A 25715-nucleotide genomic window follows, 5' to 3' on the forward strand; every position below is an offset into this window, starting at 1 on the left:
TCTCTCTCTCTCTCACTCTCTCACTCTTTCTCTCTCCCTCCCTCCCTCTCTCTCTCTCTCTCTCTCTCACCCCCCCCCTCTCTTACACACACACACGTAGTGAGATTGATAAGAGCCTGGACCAAATGAACGTGCTGAGGAAAGACGAGTGTATCGTGGAGGGAAAGCTCAAAAAGTGAGTGTCTTCAGCCTTTCGCGCAAGCTGAATATTTATATTATAAATATGTAACAATATATATATATATATTATTATTATCTTCTAATGAAAACTGTACAGATTAATATGATGTAAATATTTTTACGTTTTTTTTCTGTGTAAATGTTCAGTTCCAGCATTAATTAAGCAAATCTTCGTTGATTTCCTATAAAATCTGATGATCTGTACTCATGATTTAATTGTTAATTCCAATGATGTACAGGTTGAAGAACATTCACGCGAAGCGCACGGGGAAGCGAGAGGCCGCTGGGGGAGACGAGCCTCAGGCCACCGGCACGCCGAGCACCGGACACAAGCGCAAGAGGAAGGCGGGGGACAGCGACGACGACGAGGACGAAGACGACGACAGCGATGAGGCTGTAGACGACGACGACGAGGACGATGAAGAAGAGGTGAAGAAGGCGAGGAAGGTGGAGACGTGTGACGAGGTAAGAGTTGACATGTTCATCGCAAAACATTTCCAATATTTCTGGACTTCCTGTGAACATTTTCGGATATTTTGTTCGTGTGTGTGACTCAAAGGATGAAGGAGATCAAGCCACGAGCGTAGAAGAGCTGGAGAAACAGATTGATAAAATATCAAAGGTAAAGAAACGCACATGCACTCTGTATTAAACCTGCACACACTCCAGCTCTCACACACACACACACACACACACAATCACACTCTCTTCGTCTTGTGTGTTTGTGTGAGTGCAGCAGCAGAATCTGATCAGACGGAAGCTGTTCGAATCGTCTCACGCCTTGCGCTCCATGAGCTACGGACAGGACCGATATCGTCGCCGCTATTGGATTCTTCCACAGTGCGGAGGAGTCTTTATCGAGGGAGTGGAGAGTGGAGAAGGTACACACACACACACACACACACAATACATAATAGAGCACACTACTTATTTGGCCTTTGCAGGTTTCTATTCCACTTCCCACCAAACACTTTCAGGAAGTTTTTTTTTGTTTGTTTTCATTTAGCTGTTTTCCTGATTCTCATTTAACTCTTAACTTGACATTACGGCAGACTTGCTCGAGGGTTTTAATGCCTTAAATGCCACTTTAGCTAAACGACTCGACAGTCAAAAGTCGTTAGACTCCTTAACGAGGAAAAGTTGAATTAGCTAAAGCATGTTATTGAGGATGCTAATAAAGACAACAGCAGAGTGGAATTAACACTCAGGTATGCTGTCCAGCTGTAAAATAAGGGGGTGTGCAGACTTTTGCATTTAACTATATATATATATATATATATATATATATATATATATATATATATATATATATATATATATATATATATATATATATTTACTGACTGAGTAAAAACCATTAAAAGTGATAAAAGTATAGAGATGTAACTATAGTGTGTGTGAATGAAGGTCAGCTGAAGTGGACACACGCGTCTCTCCACAGGTCCCGAGGAGCTCGAGAAGGAGCGAGAGCGCCTACGCAACTTCGAGCCGGTGAGGATCAAGGAGGAGCCACAGGAAGAGGAGGAGGAGGAGGAGGAAGAGGAGACACAGGCGGAGGAGGAGCAGCAGCAGCCGGAGGTCCAGACGCAGGCTCAGGTGAAGCAGGAGGAAGAACAGCGTGCCGAGAAGGAAGTGAAACAGGAAGACGAGAAGCCCTGCTCGCCACCAGACAAGCTCCAGGAGAAGGACGCCCAGCTGTTAGACCCCGCCTCCTGTCCTCTCAAGGAGGCCCCAAACCCACCCAGTGACCTCACGTCCCTTTGCCATACTCCTGACAGCAGCATGGCGTCTGTCACCACGGCGACCGCATCAGCATCATCTCCAACTCATTCTACCTCCAAACCTACTGTACTGTGCAGCACTCCTGCGGACTCCGTACCTCTCGTGGCTCAGTTTGGTGCTCCTCCTCCACAATTCGGTGTTCCTCTGTCCCTGCAGCATCATCAGCACCTCCTGGCTAACGATCAGCTCCTGCGCGTTTTAACGGAGCGCAGCGGCCATTGGTTCAGCCTCCTGCCCCGTTCTCCCTGTGACGACTCTTCCCTCGTCCAACCCACCACGCCGCTGCGCTCCTCGGCTCAGCCTAACAATGTCCAGCCCAGGAGCCCTCCTGCTCCGTCCTGCTCCCCTCACCAGCACCTCCAACCTCCGTCTGCCTCCAGCAGCCCTCTAAACGCTGCTCACGACGGCCTGGGAAACCTCACCGTCTCGCCTCTGCAGGTAAAGCAGCCCTCATAGACATTATCCACATATATTATATATTATCCACACTGCTGTTCACCTACCAGCTGATAGTTTTGCAGTAGGATTTATCGTGCAGCGGTGCTTTAGTCCTTGAGTCTTCCTCATCTGTAGACTCTGTTCAAACAGATCAGCTTCAGCTTTCATGCTCAAAGCACCGTTGTCTTGTAGCTCATCCCTGACTAACCTAGTTGAGTCTCTTGCATTCTGGGATACATTCTGCCGAGGTTTACTGTAATGCGATATAAACGTACAGTGGTTTATGTAAACGTCTCCCTGTGCCTGTAGGTAAAACCCGGTGGTGCTCTGCTGCCTTTGCCCATGTGTGGATGGTCAGGTGGCATGATCAGCCCTAACCTGCCCATGTGCAGCAGCCCTATGCCCCTTTGCCCGCTCACTGAAGGCAGCGCCAGCCCCCTGCTGGCCCCTAGCGTCTCCACCAGCAAAAGTGGCTCTCCTGCGCCCCCTGGGGACAAACCGCCTTCTGCACCATCACCTGCTATAGATCTGCCACGAAACCATGACCAGCCACAGCCACAGCCCATTCCAGAAGGTGAGACACGCACACACACACGCACACACATACACACACACATACACGCGCACACACACACACACACACACTACTCATATGTCCATAAAGCCTAATAATCTAAGTTATACATGCCCCTCATTATGATGTGTGTGTGTGTGTGTGTTGCAGACATGCTGATGGGTTGGTGGAAGATGATGGACATGGAGGAACTGCAGGCCCTGATGAAGACGCTCCACAGCAGAGGCATCAGAGAGCGAGCGCTGCACAAACAGGTCCAGAAATCCATGGAGCTCATCCCACAGACCTTCAACAAGAACAAGGAGGGTGAGTCTCTAATAATACACACTTCAACAAAACGTCCATTTTGACCCATAGATTAACAACTGAGGCTAATAAACTGACCTTAAGTGAGACTTAAAGTAAACACACTGGCAGGTTTAAGCGGTCACTATCGTTTCAGTGGGGAGGTTGTGAAACTCATGGGCCATCTCCCGCTCTGTGTGTGTGTGTGTGTGTGTGTGTAGTAGCTGTAATGGAAGTTTCGGAGCTGGACGAGGGCCAGGTATCCGTGGAGACGCTACAGGAGTGGTGTGTGGAGGAGCAGGCGATGGAGACTGACATCGCCTTGCTACAGCAGGTGGAGGAGCTTGAACGCAGGGTCACTTCAGCCAGCCTGCAGGTCAAGGTAAAAAAAAATAAAATAAACAGACAAGTGTGTGTGTGTGTGGGGGGGTGTGATTGATTTTAATTTAAAGAAGTAGTTCTTTAAAAGGTCTAAATGCTCTAAATGTACCCTCGAGCACTCTTTCAAGCATGTTTCAGAAATTCTCAAGATTTCTACACTGATTAATATACACGAATATGCAAATTTCTTCCCCTTGGTTATTTAGTCAGCTGGCATTTTTGGGATTTCGGTATCTGAATCTGGATTTTCGTTGTCATACTACAGGGCTGGATGCACCCGGAGCCCCAGTCAGAGAGGGAGGACCTGCTGTATTACGAGCACAAGCCCCTTCCCAAGGCCTGCCCGGGGGCGGAGTCACAGGAGGAGCGGAGCTCGGAGAAAGGCCTGAGACGGCAGCCCAGCAACCCGCTGGACATCGCCGTGATGCGCCTGGCCGAGCTGGAGCGCCACATCGAGAGAAGGTACCTGCGGAGCCCCTTAGGGACAACCATCCAGATCAGGCTGGATAATGTGGGGACGGTCACTGTGCCCGCCCCCGCGCCATCCACTAGCGCTGGAGGGGAAGGGTAGGTCATCCACGCAGCCAGCCTTCATCTCTCTTATCTCTTCCTCTTGCTCCTCCTCCTCCTCCTCCCCTCTCTTCTGGCTGGGGCGGCTGTGCTTGTGGCGTGTGTGTGTTCACCCGGGGCCCGGTTTTTTCCAAAAGGGGTTCCATGGTTTTTGGGTTCAGATTTTAACACCTGCATTTGAGTTCCTTTCTGTTCTTGGCTGCATGCGTTCGATTTTTTTGGCCATTCTGTGGACAGGATTTCTCTTCGCTGTCGTTTCGTGAGAGCATGGCGCATTTTAACTACGGGGGCTTCATTTTCGCTCTGAGATTTCACGGGAAGTTTTCATCACGCAGACTGTCAATGCCATTCCACAGGATGTGTGTGTGCCGGATTATAACGATCCCTGTTTAGTCTCCTTTTTCTGTCTGTGGATGACTGTGATGACGTGTTTTGTCTTTAAGGCCTGCGCTATACTCGACACGCGACTTGTAAAATATTCAGCATGATGACGTATGATGCGGCGCGACATGGATCGTGGTCAAAAACCATTTAATATGATTTCATCATGTCTAATAATAAGAAGAGTATACAGATTTGGACGATCATCATGAGAACATACTTAATGTTAATCTTAATTTCAAGCTCTAAACGTTTGGTGTAATAATAAAAAGTCTATAGTTTGACTGATTTGTTTGTACCGACTGATGATAAATAAATATTTTTAATTATTTTAAAAATAATTAAAAATATTTTTTTGTTTTTGTTTGTATGGACATTATTAATTATTTATTATACTTAAAATTTTATTATAAATTAATTACACACACAAAACAGTTTTCCGATTATTCAGACAGCGCCCGAGTCATTTCTGTCAAGTAATTCCGCTGTCCGTCTGTCTCGTACCTGCGCAGGTGTAGTTAACATCAAGTATAGCTCTGGCCTTAAGCTGTAGATGTATGTGTAAATGTGTGTGGGTGTGTGTGGGTGTGTGTAACTGGTCTCTTTGTTGCTGTGTCTCTCAGGGGTGAGGAGGAGATCGCTCCCGGGATGAAGGTGTGGAGGAAGGCTCTGAGCGAGGTGAGGAACTCGTCACAGCTGGCCATGTGCCTGCAGCAGCTGCAGAAGTCCATCGCCTGGGAGAGATCCATCATGAAAGTGGTGAGTGTGTGTGTGTGTGTGAAATCTCAGGCTCGGTTTGGATGCCAAGCTGTACACAATGATGAAACGGTATTTTAGGCATGTACTAAGGTGTGTGTGTGTGTGTGTGTGTGTGTAGTACTGCCAGATCTGCCGTAAGGGGGATAATGAGGACTTACTGCTGCTGTGCGATGGCTGTGATAAGGGCTGTCACACCTACTGCCACAAGCCCAAGATCAACGCCATCCCTGAGGGAGACTGGTACTGCCCTGCCTGCATCTCCAAGGTAACCGCCTCTACCTCAGACACACACACACACACTCTCTCTCTCTCTCTTGTGGCTCATTCAGGGATGGTCAAGAATTTTTGAAAGCTGATCAGTAACTGGACGTGACCCGAGAAAATTACACACAGTGTCAAAACTCAAAACGTTATTTTGCGTCTTCTCTTCGATACGTGAACAGAATTCTGTGATGAAGTGATGATGCCATGAAGAAGGATTATTCATAGTATCCGAGTTCTAAGCATCTCTCGGTCTCAGATACACACCGGTTTAAAAATATATTAAAAGAGTGATTTTTTTATTTTCAATAATTATTGATTTTTAATGAATTTATGATCACGGTTAGGTCGATATGTTTTAATCATGGCTTTTTATATCCGTGTATAGTCGATTCCAAACCTTTATACGACTTGATCGATACACCAGGCTGCCGCAAAACAAAACACTTGCCATGAAATGTGTGTGTGTGTGTGTGTTTTCTTTTTTTTTGTACTAATGCTACAGTAAGCCTAAACAAAAAAGGGCAAATTCCAAAGTGTTTGAAACAGTTGAACCTCCCGGGGGTTGCAGTCTCTCTCCTGTAACTGCATCTGCTTTCAGATGAATATAACTGCAGTTGCTGAATAATTTATAGCAGCTCCTGAATCATGTGCTTTAACTAAATAATAAGCTGGAACTTTATGAAAGGAAGTGAGGCAGGCCATACTGGACTGGAACGGGGAAGTTAATTTCCTTCACTGTCTGCCTTGCTGAATTTGGTATTGGAAATAATCTGGTGTGTTGCATTTGCATAGAAATATATATATATATATATATATATATATATATATATATATATATATATATATATATATATATATATATATGTGTGTGTGTGTGTGTGTGTGTGTGTGAGAGATACTTTGGCATTTGTGAAAGTTTCCAAAACGCACACTAAGCATGTAAGAAATGAAGTGCAGCAATATAAGTGTTGAGTGGACTCGAGTGAGATCACGTGCAGATTGAACGCAATGCGAATTCCTCAGGCCAGCAACCAGTCCCCCAAGAACAAGAAACCTCAGAGTCGCATGCAGTCCGGCGGAGGGGGCAAGAAAGCGGCGGAGACGGCCAAGAAGAACAAGAAGCAGCAGGAGGCGTGCGAGGATGAGGAGGCAGGCGGAGGCGGCAGCACCAGCAACAGCAGCCCAAAGAAAATAGCCACGGCGTCCAGCCAAGCGAAAAAGAGCTCGCCCGCTCCTCCAGCCGCCAAACCCGAGAGTCCGGCCTGCGTGAAGCGGGCCAAAACGGCCAGGGACAACAACCGCGACCTGGGCCTCTGCAGGTATCTATGTGAAATTATTTTTATATTACGTCAAGTATTCATGCATTGCCTCTGATCTAGTTTCAAGAGAAAATATTTGAGACTAGAAAAAGACTCTGAGATCCAGTTTTTCTGATGCTTTACGAAAAGCTGTAAACTAAAGAACTGAGGGCACAAAGCCTTTATCTCCACACATACATTACAGCACAGTGGAACTCTTTTCTTCACATATACCAGCTGAGGTCAGAGCACAAGGGCAGAGTGGAGCTTGGTGGTGCTGGGGCTTGAACCCTGATCCTCCGATCAGCAACCCAGAGCCTTAACCACCTGAACCACCACTGACCCCATCTTTTCACATATTCTAGCTTATATGATCAAGCGGGGGTCAGAGCGCAGGGTCAAGCCATAGTACAGCACCCCTGGAGCAGGTGGGGTTAAGGACCTTGCTCAAGGCCCCCAATGTTTGATATCTTGGCAGCTTGGAGGTTTGAACCCCAACCTTCTGATCAGTGACCCAATACCTTGTCCACTGAGCTGTTGCTTCCCTACAAACGAAATTATGCTTTTAGATAAATGTCTGCTAAAACATGCTGACCAAATATGTGCACTGTACGTCACAGTGACTAAAATCTCGGCCACAAAGAAGTTTTCCTGATATCTGTTCCTCTCCTGTAGGATTCTCTTGGCTGAACTGGAGCGGCATCAGGACGCCTGGCCCTTCCTCACACCAGTCAACCTCAAATCAGTGCCCGGGTACCGGAAAGTCATCAAAAAGCCCATGGACTTCTCCACCATCCGCGAGAAGCTCGTCAGCAGCCAGTGAGTCTCTGTTACATCCTCCACCCTGGTGATGCCGTTCAGTTCTTCTGAAACGAATCAGTCTTTGAGTATATCGATTCATTAGAGTCAGTAGATGGAGCATAACAATAAAAAACAAAAACTCCAGTTTGAGGAAAAACACAGAATCTTCATAAATTAATTGACTGAATTACGAATGAATCAATTTGACAGAATTATGAAGTGAATCAATTTGGATGAACAAATCACTAAATGAATCAGTTGACTCCTTGAAATGAATTGTTCACCAAAACAAATCATTTGCACTTGGAAAAGTGTTTAAAGTGGATTTTTTTTTTTTTAGGTACCAGAACCTCGAGACGTTCATCATCGACGTCAACTTGGTGTTTGACAACTGCGAGAAGTTCAACGAGGACAACTCGGACATCGGCCGCGCGGGACACAACATGAGGAAGTTCTTTGAGAAGAGGTGGACCGAGCTCCTGAAGCAGACTAACTGATTCACCCCGAGCCGCTTTTTCCCGTGAAACTCGGATCGGAACCGGCCGGAATTTTCCTCCCAGCAAAGCAAAGCGCCGTTCTCGAACCTGAACATGTCCCACATAGACACACACATACACACACAGACACACAACACCCCAAAGAGACACAGGACAGAGGGTGTCTTTGTGCAATATCATTTCCTTGTAGAAAAGAGTTAATCGCACTGAAATCTTCAACCGTCAGAGCTGTATCTAGGAGAAAAAAAATACAAAAACATTTTCCACTACCTGTAAATATCATCATTTTGTTCCTTCTGTTGTTTTTATTTTTTTTCCTCTCCCTTTTATCGTTAATATTATAGTGAATGTATTTAATTTTTTTTAAATGATTATTTATGACAAAAAAAAGGTCCATTCTTCATTTTCTATGAAAAAGAAGAAACAGCTCAAACTGCTTTAAAAAAAAAAAAAAATCGAATGGAATGTTTATTTGTATGTGTGGTATTTTTTTTCATTTGTTTATTTGTTTGTTGTTTTTTTCCCGCTCTCTCTCTCCAAATATGAAACGAAGCCAAGAAAAAGAAAGGAACCTGTTTACACCGCTTCGGGCTGTCTGGCGTCGGAGTTTCCCCCTCACACACACACACACACACGCAGTGGTTTCCACCCCCCACGCAAAAAACAAAACAAAACAAAAAATGTGTACATACTGTCTGTTCATACCGATTATATATATATATATATATATATATATATATATATCGAGTCTTGTTTGGAATGATGTGTACATATGGTTTCAAACATTGGATATTGTTCATGCCTTAGACCGATTGTAGCATTTAATTTTAGTCTTAAAGTGACTTATTATTATTATTATTATTATTATTATTATTATTGACACATTTATTGGTTGTACAGTATACACATATCTTCTACAAACACTGTGGTCTCCTTAATCTTGGTAGTGCCTGCCCTTCTGAACAGGGTGTAGGGAAGTATTTTTTTTTGTTTGTTTGTTTGTTTGTTTTTATGATTTTTTTTTTTTTAAAGAAGAAGAAAAAAAACAAAAATATCACGAAACACTCCCTGGCTTCCTGCGCACGCTGACATATATACTGTACAACACGAGTGTGTGTGTATTCCCATGTGAGAACTGTTGGGAGTTGGCTTCAGCAACACACACACACACACACACACATGCACACACACTCACACACACACACACACACACACACACAGCGGGCTATCGGTAACCACTCTGGCCACGTCCTAAACCGCATACCCCCCCTCCTGGTTCATGGTGGCTTTGTCTGAACTCACATCATTGGTTCCAGCACTATGCCAAAAGGGTGCTCTCAGAGAACACGACTGCGTGCAGCGTACTTGGTTTAATGTACTACTTAGCAGGATAGCGTGCGGTTTGGGACACGTGAGCCCGTGTCTGAGTCTCCTCCACCTCCTCTTCCTCCTCCTTCCTCCTGAGTCTTGGCCACTGGAGGCAGCTAGAACACAGTTTTTTTGTACCCGAGTCAGAGTACTTGAAGTTATTTTATTTAAAGCTATTGTGGGAAACAAAATGGTAGCGTTCTTTTTGTAGGAGCATTATTTTTCACTAGTGTGTATGTGTGTGCGCGCGCGCGTGTGTGTGTGGATGTTATGTGTGTGTGAGTGTGTGCGAGTGTGAGTGTGTGTGGCACGGACCTATTAAAAGGATGTTTTTAAAGTCATCTTGCTGCTTCCTGGTGTGTTTTTTGTGTGCAGAGACATGAACAATAAATGTAGCTACTCCTCAGCTCCATGCTTTATTGCCCTTATACCGAGAAATGAGAAACTCCTCCATCTGGAAGACTTCCTCAGACTGGTTACGAAATTCCCTGCTTCAATGTAAAATAAAGGAAGGGGCTCCTTACAGAAGACTGAAGCACATTGACTGTTTCTGTGAAGGAGCCGGGTACTACAGAGTGGATAAACATCACACAATTCAAATAAATAATAAAACTAATAATGATCAAAGAAAATGAGGGCTTTATTTATAAGGGTTATCTCTAATAAAATCTGTTAAGTTGATTAATGAACATGATAATAGAATATGAGCATTAAAATGTAGCAAAAAAACAAATAACACCAAGATGTTGAAAATTAAAATGATCTATCTATCTATCTATCTATCTATCTATCTATCTATCTATCTATCTATCTATCTATCTATCGATCGATCGATCGATCTGTTATTATTATTATTGTTATTATTATTATTATTATTATTATTATTATTAATTTATTTAATTGTACACAATTCATGCAAATATTGTTATATTAATTATTATATAATTAATTAACTCAATAATAATAATAACAACAAGAACAACAACAATATAAAAATATAAAAAAATAAATAATAATAATAATAATAATAATTACTTATAAGCTAATAATAAATAAAATTACTAATTTCCGGGGGGGGGATACACTAAACCATGCTTTAAATATGTTTTAATTTTATTTATTTATTTATTAAACCTTGAGTCGGCCATGTTAAACCCGGACTGTAAACACAGGTCACGTGACGCCCCGTGTGACGCATGCACTAACCCGGAAGAAGGGTCTCGAGACAGCTGAAGTGAGTAACGTTCCTTTTCTCGCTTGGTCTAAAAATATTTTATCCAAAAAACACGAATAAGTTTTAATGACATGTTTCATAAAGCTCTAGAACGGTTCTAAGGGTTCTAGCGGTTCGTGGTGTTAAATAATATCACAGGTTTTACAAGCAAACTTAAAAAGAGAGAGAGAGAGAGAGAGAGAGAGAGAGAGAGATAAGGATAGCGGTCGGGGTAGGGGAGGTGACTGTTAGCTAAAGTGGCTAAATTAAAATTTCAAAAAATAAACCGTTAAAAACGGTCAGGTTTCTGTCAGTGAAGGAAGATGGTGGAGAAAGCTGATATAAAGCTGTTTTTATTAAAGATATAAGGTATAAATCTCCTCTAAATCTCTTAATGACTTTAATATAAACATAAATACTGCTCTGTAGATTATTTATCATTCAATATAGCAATGTCTATGGTTTAATTTAAAATATATTCCGAAATATTTTGTTTTTTTCTGAAACTAGTTTTATAAACAACAGTGTTAAAGATCCTGATCACGTTATGGATATTAAATATCCAGATATCCTGCAGGCAGGTTGGAATGGGTGGAGAAAGGTGTCGGGAGTGTGATGGAAAAATATCGGTGAGAGTCAAGGGGAAGGTGATACAAGACAGTGGAGAGACCGGCCATGCTGTATGGTTTAGAGGCAGTGTCGCTGAGGAAGAGACAGGAGTCGAGGTAGCAGAGATGAAGATGTTGAGGTTCTCTTTGGGAGAGAGGAGGTTGGACAGGATTAGGAACGAGTACATCAGAGGGACAGCTCATGTTAGGGAGGACAGATTAAGATGGTTTGGACATGTCCAGAGGAGGGAGAGTGAGTATATTGGTAGGAGAATGTTGGAGATGGAGCTGCCAGGCAGGAGGAAAAGAGGAAGGCCAAAGAGGAGGTATATGGATGTAATAAATGAGGAGATGTAGCTAGTGGGTGCAAGTGTTGAGGATGCAGAAGATAGGGATAGGTGGAGAGAGATGATTCACTGTGGCCGAAAGAAGAAGATCTATGATATTGTCCTATTGAGTCTGTATTTTTTCCACAGAGTCAAAATGGTGTCTCTGATCTGCACTGTACAAGACCACCGTGATGACGTGAACTGCTGCGCCTTCTCCGCCTCGCTCCTGGCCACCTGCTCCACCGATAAAACCGTGAGGGTCTACTCCACCCGGGACTTCTCAGAGCTCCCGTTCTCGCCGCTCTCGGGCCACGGCTATGGTGTCCACTGTTGCTGCTTCAGCCCTTGTGGTCAGTACCTGGCGTCCTGCTCCACCGATGCCACTACAGTGGTTTGGGCGATGGGCGGCGGAGAGATTGAGGCTGTGCTCGAGCACCCGGGCAGGAGTCCGGTCAGGGTGTGTGCCTTCTCGCCCGACTCCTCGTGCTTGATTTCGGGAGCTTCAGACGGCACTGTGGCTCTGTGGGACTTCCCGTCCAGAACTCTGCGCAGGTCAGTGTTAGAATTCTCTGCTTGTCCGGTGGCCGTGTTCCTGCGCTCTCTCCTGATTTCTGTTCTGTTGTTTAGGACTGGCTCCGTTCCTGACACCACAATGGTAGCGTGTTCCTTTAGCCCCTGTGGTCAGCTGTTTGCTACAGGATCCACGTATGGAGATCTCCGTATCTGGGACCTGGGCATGAACCAGCTCCATGCGGAGAAGTACGCTCATGACCTCGGGGTCACCTGCTGCCAGTTTGCATCGCAGATACTGACAGGTATGGGGATAGCAGTGTTTAATCTAATCACTGTCCAGTGTGCCTGTAGTCTAGAGTAGGTGTGATTATAGTGGACACCAATTTCAACAAACAACAGAAAGTTTGATGTTTATAAAAGTTTGCAGGTTTCCCTTACGCCCTTTACTTTAGTAGCCTGTATTGCCAAAGGTCAGTTCATGAGGTCAGTATCTGCCTCTTTATCAAGGTTAAAAAGTGGAGCATGATAAAGGTTGTGCTTAACGAGTAGCATATTAACACATTAGTGTTCATTTGAGTCCATTTGTCCAATCTCTCTCTCTCTCTCTCGCTCACTCTCTCTCTCTCCCCCTGTCTCTGTCTTCGTCTCTCTCGCTCACTCTCTCTCTCTCGCTCACTCTCTCTCCCCCTGTCTCTGTCTTCGTCTCTCTCGCTCACTCTCTCTCCCCCTGTCTCTGTCTTCGTCTCTCTCGCTCACTCTCTCTCCCCCTGTCTCTGTCTTCGTCTCTCTCGCTCACTCTCTCTCCCCCTGTCTCTGTCTTCGTCTCTCTCGCTCACTCTCTCTCTCTCTCTCTCTCTCTCGCTCCCTGTCTCTCTCTCTCTCTCTCTCTCTCTCTCTCGCTCCCTGTCTCTCTCTCTCTCTCTCTCTCTCTCTCTCTCTCTCGCTCCCTGTCTCTCTCTCTCTCTCTCTCTCTCTCTCTCTCTCTCTCCCTCCCTCCCTCTCTCAGATAAGTCAGGCCATGTGGTCCAGTTCCGTTTGGCCTCCTGTGGTCAGGACAGCTTGCTGAAGATCTGGCTGCTTTCTCGGAACTTTTCTACAGGTAAAAGGTCACCTGCTCCTGCTCGATGTCTTGACAAGGCTGTTCTCTATAAGGAGACATATCTCCCCTCTTTCACATGGACGTCTGTTTGTTTTGCTACGTTTGCTTGTTATCGGCACTTAAAGTGCATGACGTGTTTTCCGAGCAAATAAAAATGAGCGGTTACGTCAGTGCTTAAAAAACTGCTACCTAAACGTACACCATCATGATACTGATCCCAAATACATGTTATTAATGTTCATAACTTATAATAAATATCTAACTTCCAGATTTCAGACACTTTAAGCTCTGATGCTATCTTCTCATGAGTGTGTGTGTGTTTTACAGGTTGTAAAATGCAGCTGCTACACACACTGTCGGGTCAGTCCTCTGCTGTCCTGTGTTGTGCCTACTCTGCAGACGGACAGCTTTTAGTCTCTGGGTGAGTACTCTGAGCTTATTCTCCTCTCCAGCTTTACACTTCCTGTTTAATCGTGTGGACGGTGTGAGGATTCTTGGCACCGCTCCGTCCTGCCACTAGATGGTGCTCTGTACTCACCGTAACTGCTTGAGGAACACTTTTTACAGTGTTTGTTCCCTCTTTCCTCTCTCACAGGTCTATGGATAAGACTGTTGCAGTTTATGAAGCAGTGAGTGAATAGTTTTAAAAACCTGAAATATATCTTTATGTATTTCTTTATATATTATATATATTCTCTTAAATCATTTTTGTCTATTATTGCAGAATGGTGGAGTCTTACTCTATACCTTGAACCAGCATGAAAGGTAATCTCTCTCTCTCTCTCTTTTTCTCTCTCTCATTGTGCCTCTGTCTCTCTGTCTTTCTCTCTCCCACTGTCTGTCTGTCTCTCTCCCACTCTGTCCGTCTGTCTCTCTCTCGTTGTCTCTCTCCCTCTCTCACTTTGTCTCTCTTTCCCTTTGTTGCTCTTTCCATCTCTGTTTTTATCCAGAAGTTTTGTCTTCTCTCTACATCTTGCTATTACTTCTTCTGTTTAGCTCTTTCTATCTCTCTCTTCTCTTTCTCTCTGACCCCTTGTAATATCTCTGTGCTTCAGGTATGTGACAGCATGTGCATTCTCCCCAACCGCCCCCCTTATAGCCACCGGCTCCATGGATAAAACGGTGAACGTATGGAGGGTGGAGGACGGCTGCAGCTCTTGGGGTGGGGCAACACTTTATTTATTTATCCTTTCTCATTAAGTTAATTCAATCCTGTAGATATCCCATAATGCCTTGTGCCTGATGTGTGCATCCAGTGAAATCTAAATAAAAAAAAAAAATTGTTCATATGTTTATTTTATGGAGAGGATTCTGTGCAAATGTCAATAACCTTTGTGTTTTTCCGATTCTTGTTTGTTTTTTCAACAGGTGCTGATGGCAAATCTCTTCCAGGTGTGTGTATTTGTGTGTACACTCATAATTATGAATATAACATGGTCCATTTATCCATCCCCTAGAAGTATTTTAGTTTCTCTCATTCGTCAAGGCTTTTCATAATCCTGTGTTTTTTTGTGCTCTAGATGACGTCCCATGCGGCTCACATGAAGCAGGTAAGAGGCTGATCCACGCCGTGTTTATTTACTCACGCACTGCACACTGTGAGTAGTGATTGAGTTCTGGTCACCTGATGGTCAGAGGCAGCGTTTGGGCCATGTGTTCGGTAATTATCCTCAAAGCCCCCAGAGTAATGCAGACTGTGTGACGGAGAAATCTCCTCCTCATTTCTGTTCTCCATGTTTTAATCAGTCGTCTGGACGGATTTATTTAATCGATCTCCGTGGTGAGATTTATTAGGAACAGTTATTTATGTTTCATTGCATCTTATAATTTTAGCATGAGTGCTATGTGTGTGTCAATCAGGGGGAAAAAAAAGAAAACTAAAATGAAATAAATACAAAGACGACAAGATATAATTACACTAATCGATCATATAAAAACATAAGACTAAAAAAAAGTAATGAAAAATAAAAATGAATAAACAGAAGAAATGTAAACAAGCTAAAAATAGCTCAGAACATAAATAATGAAAAAGCAGAAAATAGTTAAAAACACAGAGACACGGTGTGTTGATTGACAGGTGAGTAGACACATCATCTTGTTTACAGATCCAGAGGCAGCGCTGGATACAGAGTGGATATTTCATTAAAGCATCATCAGAGAGGCTTCATGTGACCTTTCACATTAATACAGTTTCACAGGACGTGTATTAAATCGTCCTGACAGCGATGTTGTTTATCCGAGACAGTCATAACCGATTCCTCTTCTCTCGGTCTCTGAAGCACTAAATTACACAGATTACACTCCCTGTAGGGCTCAAATCCATCACTTCCTGTTGCTGTGTCTGGCAGGCAGGAAGTGGCCGGGTCATTCCAGGCTGACGGTGAGCGATTGGTCCGAGGACGACGTGTCGGCATGGTTACGGGAGGAGGGGCTGGAGAGCCTCATCGACACGTTTAAAGCCAATAATATCGACGGAGCCGAACTGCTCTCGCTCAGCAAGGAGAGCCTCAGCTCAGAGCTCCGTATAGGTGACACACACTCACAAACACACACACACACACACCCATACTCCTTATATCCAGATATAAGTGGTGTAAATTTGTTCCCTTTCCATCTCAAATGGTGCACTAAATACTATAAAGTCTACACTGTGTACTCGACTATGTAGTATTTGAACTTTGGAGCATCATAACCTCTCAAATCCAACTTATTTTACAAAAATTCCCACACACACAAGTATGTTATGAGACGCAGGACTGTACATCCTGAGCGTATGTGCTTTTACCCTGTGATTTTTCTTCTTCTTTTTTCTCAGAGTCACTGGGCTTGCGCAATAAAATTCTGCGGAAGATCGAGGAGCTGAAGGTGGCACCGGTATCTGACGGCATTCCTGACGAGTTCCTCTGCCCCATCACGCACGAGGTCATGAAGGACCCGGTGATCGCTGCAGGTCAGAGCCCAGTCTGATTCTTATTATTTTTAATATACAATTGCAATCTAGCATGTCATCATGTTTTTAACAGTTTTTGTCCTGTCTCTAATGAATACAGAGGAATTTACATAGAGAGAACATAATCACACATACTTTCTACTCTTTAGGGATTTCTTAAATCACACCATTTTATTTAGTTGGTAAGAATTCTTTGTTTTTGCTCCAATGCAGTAAAATATTTTACAACCTGTGTTTAACATCCCAGATCAGGTCAAAATAAGTCATGAAGATTTTGTAAAAATGAACAAACAGCACTTTTTCATCATAAAACTTAACATGCCTGGCAAAATGCCTTCTAATAAAAATATTCCATTATTTTTAATCATTTGTTTTGTGGCTGTGTAATGGTAATAATATATATATATATATATATATATATATATATAAATAATATAATATAATATAATATAATATAATATAATATAATGCTTATATTGTTTATAAATGTATTAGGATTTAATAGATGACATTCAAAAAGCTCAGTGTGTGTGTGTGTGTGTGTGTGTGTTGCAGATGGCTACTCATACGAGCGGGAGGCCATCGAGAGCTGGATCAAGACTAAGAACCGCTCCAGCCCCATGACCAACCTGCCCCTGCAGACCACACTGCTCACCCCCAACCGCACGCTCAAAATGACCATCTGCCGCTGGAGCAGCAGCCAGTGAGGCTGGTCAAACGCACCATGCCAAACAGAACAGCACCGAAACCCCTGGTCTGAGGGGGACGTCCTGTAATTAATGCTGTAACAGCCCTGAATCAGGTATGCTGGGCGCTTAAATCAAAACCACGCACTGGCCGTGTCCATCGAAAGCCTTGCACTCGACCGCACTGTCTCAAGGTTAGCACGTCATTCCTCCTCGTCTAGACACCTGCTTAAAATGTGAAACTACACACGGGTATCACGTCAATGATGTGCATTAGACTGACTGGGTGGAGTCTGTAGAAAGCTTCCATTATAGATTTATACATCAGTTATCAATCAATTTGTTAATCAATTTGTCATCGAGCTTAAATCAGTTTTGATTTTAAACATTTGAAAGACAAAGGCTGCAAAAAATGTAACTCAATCTATTAATTTAAACCTAAATAGTCTTAATTTAATGACTTTATCTACGCAAACTGTCTTAATAGAGAGATGACGTGCTTCATGCAGCTTATCTCAAACGGTGCGCTACTGAGGAAACAGCACACTCGCTTAATACTACAAGAAGTACTGTCTGTTAGACCCTGTGTAGTGAACAGGAAATGATTTATTTCTCCCACTGTCTAGGAAATATGGAGTTAGGTAGTCAGTGAAAATGAAGTGATAAATAAATATCACTGGGGTTAATATGTGCTCATAATATGCTCATTATTCCAGTGAAATTCAACAGCTAAAGAAAAATCTAATGCTTCAGTTTAGATATTTTGGGCATTGATGCTTTGGAAAATCTGTTATTTTTACCCACCCCATGGCTTTTATTATTATTATTATTTTTTGTTTGTTTGTGTACTTTTTTGGTAAACTAACACAATGATGAATTAATTTATCAAGTCTTAGTTATCTTTTTTTTTTTAAAACTCTGCACAAATAACTTCTGTCTTCACCTCTGTATGCATGTTTATTCCACACAACAGTGTTTAGCTGTATGATTTTACGCTCTAATCTGGTTTTTGTGACGGCATTGTGCGAAGATATTAACAGCTACAGCGTTATTGTTGTGTGTTAAACGCTAGGGCAGAGCAACCAATCACAATGCTCGTAAAGCTACAGCATTAATCCCGGATTGGATTACAGCTGTGTAAAGCAGATTACATCCCTGTATTATCAATGTGACACTCCGCAGGTTTAACGAAGGGTTAAGATATCGCAGTCTTAATAAAATTAAACTCATTTACATGGTTTTATGATTTGTTTTATGATATTTTTCGCAAACCAGCGTTTTAAAAAATGGATCATTTCCTCCTTTATACTGAGTGTACTGGTAATCCAGGCTCACAGACATTAACCGGTGCTTGAAGTGGGCTTTTATTGTTGCGTTATGCAGCAAAGTTGAAATACAACCAATAACAGTATCGTGTTATGGAACTGAACGTAATAATAATATACATATAAAATAATCTCTCACTAAAACCTGAAACGGTTTGCCTTCTTCATAATCCACTGCTCATGGACAGCTGAATGTAAAAGTTTGTCTCCTCACAGGATGCAGGTGAAAAATAAATCATTGAATTCCTCTTTGATAGAAGGTGCAGTGTTGTGTTATTTAAGCCACTGTTGTTTTTATGGATTGTTTCATGATCTAAAGACACATTATTTAACCACTTTTTTTTTGATGACATTTATGATGAAGAATAAACACCTTGAATATCGTCACGCCGTAACGTCAATGTCTTTGTCGAGGTGTGCAAACTTTTGCACTCAGCTGCATGTGAACCTAAAATCTTCCCAAAGCATTATTTCTCAAAAGATTCTGAATTATAATATATATGTATGTATGTATAGCTGTGCAAAAATAACAATATAAAATGTTTTAAACAATAAACTAAGCTGTAGAAGCCATAAATAAATTAATCGATATCTTAGCAAGTAGAGAGGATTAAAGGAAATGCACTGTACAGAACACACACACACACACACACACACACACGCCCCAGTCAGGAATAACAGTGCGCTAGGCATCAGTACTGCAATAACAGACTCAGTTGGAGCTATCACAGATGCTAAAACTTATCTTTGACTTACCGTGTTTAGCGTGATGGTCTTTTCAGCAGTTCCTGATCGGGGCTTTAAAGTGTTAACTGCCCTTACAGACGAAGAGTTCTACAGTAAACTCTTTGCTTAAACATTGAATAATTATTACAGTACACAACCTTTGTCCTGTTAAGTTTCTATTTGTATTTAGTCCTGAATAAAGCCGTATTTCTACGCCGTGGAGGTAAAACGCTGCCTGGTAAGACGTAGTGGCTAAAAGCGAAGCCTGATTTATTAGTTACTAACTGGTGTACAGGGTTGTCATGGAGTTTGTGCTTTGCGTGGCGGTCTCCACGGTAACTGGCGCTACACGTTGGACTCGATGAAAGAGCGTTTGGGTTTTATGGAGCTGATGAGGATGGGGTTGTCCCGTGCCAGGTTGGCCTGCTTGTGCTGCTTGGCTGAGTGCAGCTCTGCTGCATGGGTGCCGTTATGGAAGGCCTCCTGATAGGTGGCGCTTCCTGTTTTAGGGTACTGGAGGTCACAGGTCAGTCCCTGCACCAGTTCCTCCGAGCCATGACCCTGCCAGCTGTGACTGTGAAGTGGTGGGGGTTGTGGTGGTTGCTGGTGGAAGCGCGCCGTCTTGTCTGTGATGCCCATGAAAGGCCGTGGTTTGTGCTCGTGTTGCCTCACGGCCATGTCGGAGACGGCAGCGGCGTTTTCGTTGGCGACAGAGCTGCGGTTGCGGTCCGAGTGCATCCCGCTGTAAGCCAGGCTGCTGGAGGAGCTGGACACTCGCATGCTGCTGCTACGGCTGAACTCGGACCTGCACTCCGGAGCACCTTCTGGTGCTAGGGGCATGGTGTCCAGGTGGCCCAAATGACCCGTGCCTCCTTGGGTGTCTCTGAGAGGCTCCCTGGTGTGTAGGCAGGCCCTGTGGTGGCCGTGGTTCTCTCGGCCCTTCACACTCTGAGCCTGTCTGGACGGGAGGCGCCTGTGGACTGCAGGAGAAAAAGACTGGGTGCCTGACAGTGCCAGGCCCAGAGAGTCGGGCAGAGTTCGGCTCTGCTGCCAGTTCTCCTTCCTCTTCTCCTCTTTACTCGTCCTCTCCTCATCCCCCTCCTCCACCTGCACCAGCTTTATCCCAAGGTTCTCAGAGCCTTTGTGAGGTGTTCGAACTGACACAGCTTCCTCTTCCTCCTCATCGTTATCCTCGTCATCGTCGTCATCGTCATCCTCCTCCTCGTGCTGTGAGGGATGAGTGTGCGATGATGCGTGTTTCCCACCCGGGCGCTGATGGCACTCTTCTTCCACCCGGGCCAGCAGGCGTCTGATCTCTCGGTTACTGGGACACAGACGTGCCGCCTCGTAGAGATCAGACAGCGCTGCTGCAAACTGCCTGAGAGAGAGAGAGAGATCGGAAATGAAAACGGTTAGAATCATCAGACACCTTAGATTTCAGAAAACAATCGATCTGATTGTTGGAGTGTCTGTGTACTTATGCATGAGGAACAAAAACAAAACGTGGCAATCTCCGGTTGCATAGAAATATCCGGAAATAGAAATCAACCTGCACTATTTTGGTTTTAGTTTGTATAGTATGCTGTATAGTATTTTCAGAAAAGTTCTGCAGTAATTTTGTACGTCTTCATATTCTAAAAATGGACCATGATAACATTGACAATAAAATTTTTCAGATTTTCAAAATTAAACGGAGGTTCCTTGTGTTTGGAGCTGTATCCTGAACACATTTTGAGATCTGCTTAGCATCGATAGGTTGTACTCACATTATTCACTTATATTATTAATGTAAATAAATGCTATGGGGTCTGATAAGAGATCTGGAGATGTGCTGTGGTGTGATGTGATACATGATAAACTTCTCACCTGCTGCTTCTCTTAGCTCGAGCTCGAGCATAAAAAGCTTCATATGACCTCGGCTTCAGTTCCAGAGCCTTTGTGGCAAATTCTTCTGCCATGCCAAAGTCCTGGAGAGAGAAAGAAAGAAGGATTGAGGGGAAAAAGGAAGAGAGGGACAGGAGAGAAAGAGATATAAAAGTGAGGTCTCTATAGCATTTAGTGAGATTGTGTTCCTTTGATGTGATTAATCAACACCAAGGTGTCAGTTCAGACGTTTTTTACTCCTTTTATCTGAACGTGAAACATTCACGTGTGCCTTGACTTTTTCTTCCTGCTGCTAAAGTAATAATATTGTGAGTAGTGAAATCATCATAGTACACAATCATATTAGCAGCTTAAAGCAAATCTCTTTTTAATGGTGGACAGGAGTAGAATCATTTCTTGTAATAGTATCTACAGAACCTGTAGCCAGTTCATAGTGTTCATTACTGGTCACATGGCATTTTTGGTGTATGTAGTACTTTAGGGATAGTACAGGGTCAGTAGTAGGAGGCTTGGTGTGTGAACACACTATATTGCCAATTCATTGAATTCAGGTGTTGTTTTTCAGGGGTTGGACTCGGCCCCTTAGTTCCAGTGAAAGGAACTCTTAATGCTTCAGCTTCATACCAAGACATTTTGGACAATTTTCATGCTCCCAACTTTGGGGATGACTCCTTCCTGTTCCAACATGACAGCACACCAGTGACCAAAGCAAGGTCCATAAAGACATGGATGAGTGAGAGTCCTGACCTCAACCTGATAGAACACCTTTGGGATGAATTAGAGTGGAGACTGTGAGCCAGACCAAAACTGGGACGTCTGCCTTTACATGCACATGAATGTAATATGGAGTTGTCCCGCCCCTTTGCAGCTATAACAGCTTCAACTCTTCTGGGAAGGTTTAGGAGAGTGTTTATGGGAATTTTTGACCATTCTTCTAGACGCCAGTCAAGTTCCTCCACACCAAACTCGCTCATCAGCAAATGTCTATTTTCTTTGTTTATTAAACTGAGAACGTCACGTAGTCTCCTAAGTGATGAGAACATTTTGGCCCAAAACCTGGTTGCCTCTGCAAGAAGGTTACAAAAAATAAATAAATCAATGGATTCAACAATATAATATAACATCCGAATTAAGACACAGATGTTTGAGGGAAGTAAACGTCTATCTACACAAATCTAGAAATCTAAAGGAGCTTGATCTCCTGGGAGAAATTCAGAAGGTGGTTCGATTAAATGTCTCCATGAATATTTGTGTTTCTGTTCATTTTCATGAAGTAATAATTCTGGAGATGGCCATTACATGAGTTTACCTGCAGACACCGATATGTGGTAGAGACGACGGTGACTCACGTTGGTTTTGCGGCGGCAGCGGGACAGGTTGAGGTAGAGCGAGACCCGGAGTTCTCGAAAGGCCTTCAGGTCTTCCCCAAACCCTTCCCTTGGAAACTTCCTCAGTGCATACTGGTACCTCTGAGCTGCTTCCTTCATCTTCCCTTTCTGAGAAACAACAAGAGGATGTTAGCGAGTGACTCCACAAAACGCCCAAATATCAGCCACTGTTACGGACCTTATAGAGCAGGTTGCCTTCCTCCATCAGCTTCTGCAGCAGGATGATGAGGATGTCCGGTTTAGAAGTGGCCATGGCCCAGGCAGCATTTCCTTCAGGGGCAGCAGGAGGGGGAAAAAAAGATAGAAAACATGACATTAGCCCTCATACCTTACCGCCTCCCTCTTTTTCCTTACTGTGAACGAGACTGGCCCGAGAGAGTTACCTAAAGCTTGTACCTGATCGATCATAGGGAGACGTGCGGTACCCTTTAGCAGCAGGTAAGTGAAGGCCCAAAAGAGAAAGAGAGAAGTGATGAGAGAGGAATGAAGAACCACACACAGAACACGGGACGAGATTCAACCCAAACAAGCCACACACACACAATATAATGTTCTGAGTTTAAAACGTAAAAATGTAAACGCCTTTAAAGGTGCGGTTAGCGATTTTAGCATACATTAGCTCTTTCTGGCCTGACCCACCTCTTTGTCCCGGCTGTTTGAAAGTAGGTGTTTCTTGTTCTTTGTTAATTTACAAAACCCTGGAGCATCAAAGACGCCCTCTGAGCTGATTTCACTCGGATCAGATGTTCTAATTTCTGCAAGTTCTGATTTCCACTGACCGCACCTTTAATGCTGATTACACGTTTACAGAAGACACTTCTTACTGCCGCACGGCAACTTTAAAAAGAAAACATCTCGTCTAAAAATGGAACCATTTGGACTGTTCTGTAATATCTTTTCGACAGAAGGAAAGAGGAAATGAGGTAAGACACATGGAATTTATCAAAACGCAGAACATGCAGCCTGTACTTATCCTGCTATCTGATTATGGCCATGTGGAGCAGTTGGCTAATGCTAATTTAGAAGTGGTTGTTTTTCAGTGGTCAGAGTGGTTCTGTGGTCAGTGAGCGGTAGGTTTGATTTCAGAAAAAAAAAGCCTCAGGAAAAAGGGGGAGGAAAAAAGAAAAAGTCGGAGTGCTAAGCTAACTAGAGCAGGACGCACCACGTTTTTCTATCCATCTGGTCTCGGACGGAGAAGTCGGAGTTCAAGAGAACTGGAAACGGGGTAAAGTACGTGGCGCAAACCTGGATACGGATCGGTCTGATGCAGAAGTAGTTGATGGAGTGAAGCGCGGCACACGGTGCGACAGTAACGCGTGAATCATTTCTGTGATTCTGATCCAAAGAGTTTCATAATCATTTCATGTAGCCCGTTTAACCAGATGACTCAGAGACTCCCTTATACACATTCTGTTGTTTTTGTTTTTATTTTGCAGCTCGGTCACAACGATATTTACATCTGACACCGGACCCACAGCCTTCAGATCGACTCGAGTCGCACCCCTGAGCACTACCGCTAAATTTATTCCCCCTGAAAGATCATTGTGTGTGTGTGTGTGTGTGTGTGTGTGTGTGTGTGAGAGATTAAAAGCTTTTTGATTGCTGATCTGTTTGATTAAAAACAGACTTTCTATACTTTTGTGATCCACTGTGTGTGTGTACGTTTTTATCTACATGCAAGGAAAAATATTAATTAATTAATCTGTAGAATTTCTATTCAAGACTTAATTAGGACAAAAAAACATACTGTATGCATCCTGTAAAAAGAAGAAAAAAAAAATGTGGTAAATGACAGATCATACATTACTGGCGCCCCAGTTACAGAGTGGGCCAGTGGCTCAGCGGGCATGCGCAAACTAGCGAAAAACTATGCCCTGGTTTTCGTTACATTTAGGACTCAGCAGAGGAACAGAGCACCGAGCGGAAAAGAGAGACGTGTGTGAAAGGGGGAGAAGAAGAAGAGAGAGAGAGAGAACCGGCCATGTTCTGGATTGGGCTGATCTAAATTCGGTGTGGGGGTAAAAACTCAGGGGAAAGGTGTGTGAACGCTTGTGTGCTAAGATATTCTGGAGCGCTACTCACCGAGCTTGGCCCCTTTTTTCAGCAGAGTGATGACGACTGATGTGTTGCGGCTGCCGATGGCGCGGTCCAGAGGACGCATGCCGCTGTAGTCCATGTGCTCAATCACGGCGCCACGCTCCACCAGGTAGTGCACCTACAGCAGCAGCAGGGATACCGTTATACACTCAAAACACACACACACACACGGTATCACTTGTAATAGGAAATAATCAGGAAATGCTGACAGGAAACAGGACAGAGATGTGGGTCAGAGGTGAAAAAGGTTTTGAAGTGTTATGAACTAGAACAGCAGAATTTAATATTCAAATAAAATCCATTTTTTGCATTAATTTTTTTGGTTAAAAGGGTTCATACAAAATCACTGTTTTCTCAAGATTTTATAGATAATAAACCTGCATTAAAGTCCACCTCATCTCTCACACACACACAGATCTAAGCTTTAAGCAGTTATGTCCCTGTGGGAGAAGTGGGAGTTATTTTATATATATATATATATATATTCTCTACGCACTATGTCAGCATCTCCATAAAAAGCAGCGAGGTCGAGAGGAGTGCGTCCGTTCTTATCCGTGTAATCGATCTGTGCTCCTTTCTCCACCAGCAGCTCCACCACGCCTTTCTGACCCTTCAGACACGCCCAGCTCAGCGGCGTCAGACCCTCTTTATCCACCGCAGTCATGCATGCTCCTGCATCACACACACACGTATAAAAAAAACCCATACACACACCACCTCTGGGACCACCCTCCCTTTATCCGAGCTCAGCGGACTCACCCTGCGAGAGAAGGAAGTCCGCGGTGGTCACGTGACCCTCGCTGGCCGCGACCATCAGCAGAGAGCGGCCGTGTTTGTCGGAAGCGTCCACCTCTGCGCCGTGCTGCAGCAGAAGTTCTACCACCTTGTGAGAGAAAACGGGAAGCATGACATGACTCGCGGTTGGAGACCCCTGGTCTAGTGAGAGCTGACCGCTATAAACAGTTATTCCCTCACCATTCTCTCCCTCTCTCTATGAAAAAGTTTGCAGCTTGTCATGTCATATGAATAAGCTGTTACTATAGAAACAACAAGCACTTTTATAATAAACAAACAACCAATAAATGCTGCAAATAAACGCAATCTATTCTGTTATAGACCGTTACGCTGAGGACAGAGAGCTTTGATCATGGATTAACCTCCTGAACCCCACCTGTGTGTGTCCGTGTTTCACAGCAGTGTAAATGGGAGTCACGCCCCTGCGGTTCGGCTGCGTTATCGTGGCCCCCTGCTCCAGCAGGAACACACACTCGTCCAGCTTTCCCCGGCCGGCAGCAGCGCTCAGAGCTGAGGACATCATC

The 25715-nt window shown here is 43.9% G+C and overlaps 3 protein-coding genes across 24 annotated transcripts in view; 2 read left to right on the plus strand and 1 right to left on the minus strand.

Moving 5' to 3' along the window:
- Positions 1-9919, plus strand: part of baz2ba (bromodomain adjacent to zinc finger domain, 2Ba) — a 90106-nt gene extending 80187 nt beyond the window's left edge. For 11 of the 16 annotated variants that reach the window (XM_058403665.1, XM_058403653.1, XM_058403656.1 and 8 more), the window contains 14 exons: positions 101-175; positions 420-645; positions 740-802; positions 917-1061; positions 1622-2400; positions 2710-2974; positions 3125-3280; positions 3481-3641; positions 3906-4207; positions 5215-5350; positions 5469-5615; positions 6638-6933; positions 7588-7731; positions 8054-9919. In XM_058403665.1, the coding sequence (XP_058259648.1) occupies positions 101-175; positions 420-645; positions 740-802; positions 917-1061; positions 1622-2400; positions 2710-2974; positions 3125-3280; positions 3481-3641; positions 3906-4207; positions 5215-5350; positions 5469-5615; positions 6638-6933; positions 7588-7731; positions 8054-8210 (3052 nt within the window). In that variant the 3' untranslated portion in view covers positions 8211-9919. The remainder of the gene's footprint in view (positions 1-100; positions 176-419; positions 646-739; positions 803-916; positions 1062-1621; positions 2401-2709; positions 2975-3124; positions 3281-3480; positions 3642-3905; positions 4208-5214; positions 5351-5468; positions 5616-6637; positions 6934-7587; positions 7732-8053) is intronic. The other 5 variants (XM_058403661.1, XM_058403669.1, XM_058403666.1 and 2 more) reach the window with 1 other exon arrangement.
- An 807-nt stretch (positions 9920-10726) lies between these two features.
- Positions 10727-18217, plus strand: wdsub1 (WD repeat, sterile alpha motif and U-box domain containing 1). Its single transcript, XM_058402148.1, has 13 exons — positions 10727-10812; positions 11876-12280; positions 12356-12543; positions 13248-13340; positions 13668-13761; positions 13936-13969; positions 14065-14105; positions 14396-14502; positions 14709-14732; positions 14861-14890; positions 15689-15868; positions 16156-16290; positions 16846-18217. Exons 2-13 carry the CDS (start codon positions 11883-11885, stop codon positions 16995-16997), a joined length of 1476 nt encoding a protein of 491 aa, XP_058258131.1. The 5' UTR covers positions 10727-10812; positions 11876-11882; the 3' UTR covers positions 16998-18217.
- A 107-nt stretch (positions 18218-18324) lies between these two features.
- The window catches only part of tanc1a (tetratricopeptide repeat, ankyrin repeat and coiled-coil containing 1a), a 73304-nt gene continuing 65913 nt past the window's right edge, over positions 18325-25715 (minus strand). For 5 of the 7 annotated variants that reach the window (XM_058402137.1, XM_058402134.1, XM_058402136.1 and 2 more), the window contains 9 exons: positions 25568-25701; positions 25156-25279; positions 24893-25068; positions 24382-24514; positions 22696-22725; positions 22478-22569; positions 22261-22407; positions 20894-20994; positions 18325-20405 (listed from right to left, as the gene is read on the minus strand). In XM_058402137.1, coding sequence (XP_058258120.1) covers positions 19373-20405; positions 20894-20994; positions 22261-22407; positions 22478-22569; positions 22696-22725; positions 24382-24514; positions 24893-25068; positions 25156-25279; positions 25568-25701 — 1970 coding nt within the window. In that variant the 3' untranslated portion in view covers positions 18325-19372. The remainder of the gene's footprint in view (positions 20406-20893; positions 20995-22260; positions 22408-22477; positions 22570-22695; positions 22726-24381; positions 24515-24892; positions 25069-25155; positions 25280-25567; positions 25702-25715) is intronic. The other 2 variants (XM_058402138.1, XM_058402139.1) reach the window with 1 other exon arrangement.

Source organism: Hemibagrus wyckioides, linkage group LG11 (assembly GCF_019097595.1).
Source record: "Hemibagrus wyckioides isolate EC202008001 linkage group LG11, SWU_Hwy_1.0, whole genome shotgun sequence".
Classification (NCBI taxonomy): Eukaryota; Metazoa; Chordata; class Actinopteri; order Siluriformes; family Bagridae; genus Hemibagrus; species Hemibagrus wyckioides.

What these genes read in the sequence shown, in the direction of transcription:
- wdsub1 (XM_058402148.1), top strand. Translation starts at nt 11,883, where the DNA reads ATGGTGTCTCTGATCTGCACTGTACAAGACCACCGTGATGACGTGAAC. An exon ending in ACCTTGAACCAGCATGAAAG is followed by an intron (nt 14,106 to 14,395) that starts GTAATCTCTCTC and finishes TCTGTGCTTCAG; the next exon opens with GTATGTGACAGCATGTGCAT. An exon ending in GGACGGCTGCAGCTCTTGGG is followed by an intron (nt 14,503 to 14,708) that starts GTGGGGCAACAC and finishes TTTTTTCAACAG; the next exon opens with GTGCTGATGGCAAATCTCTT.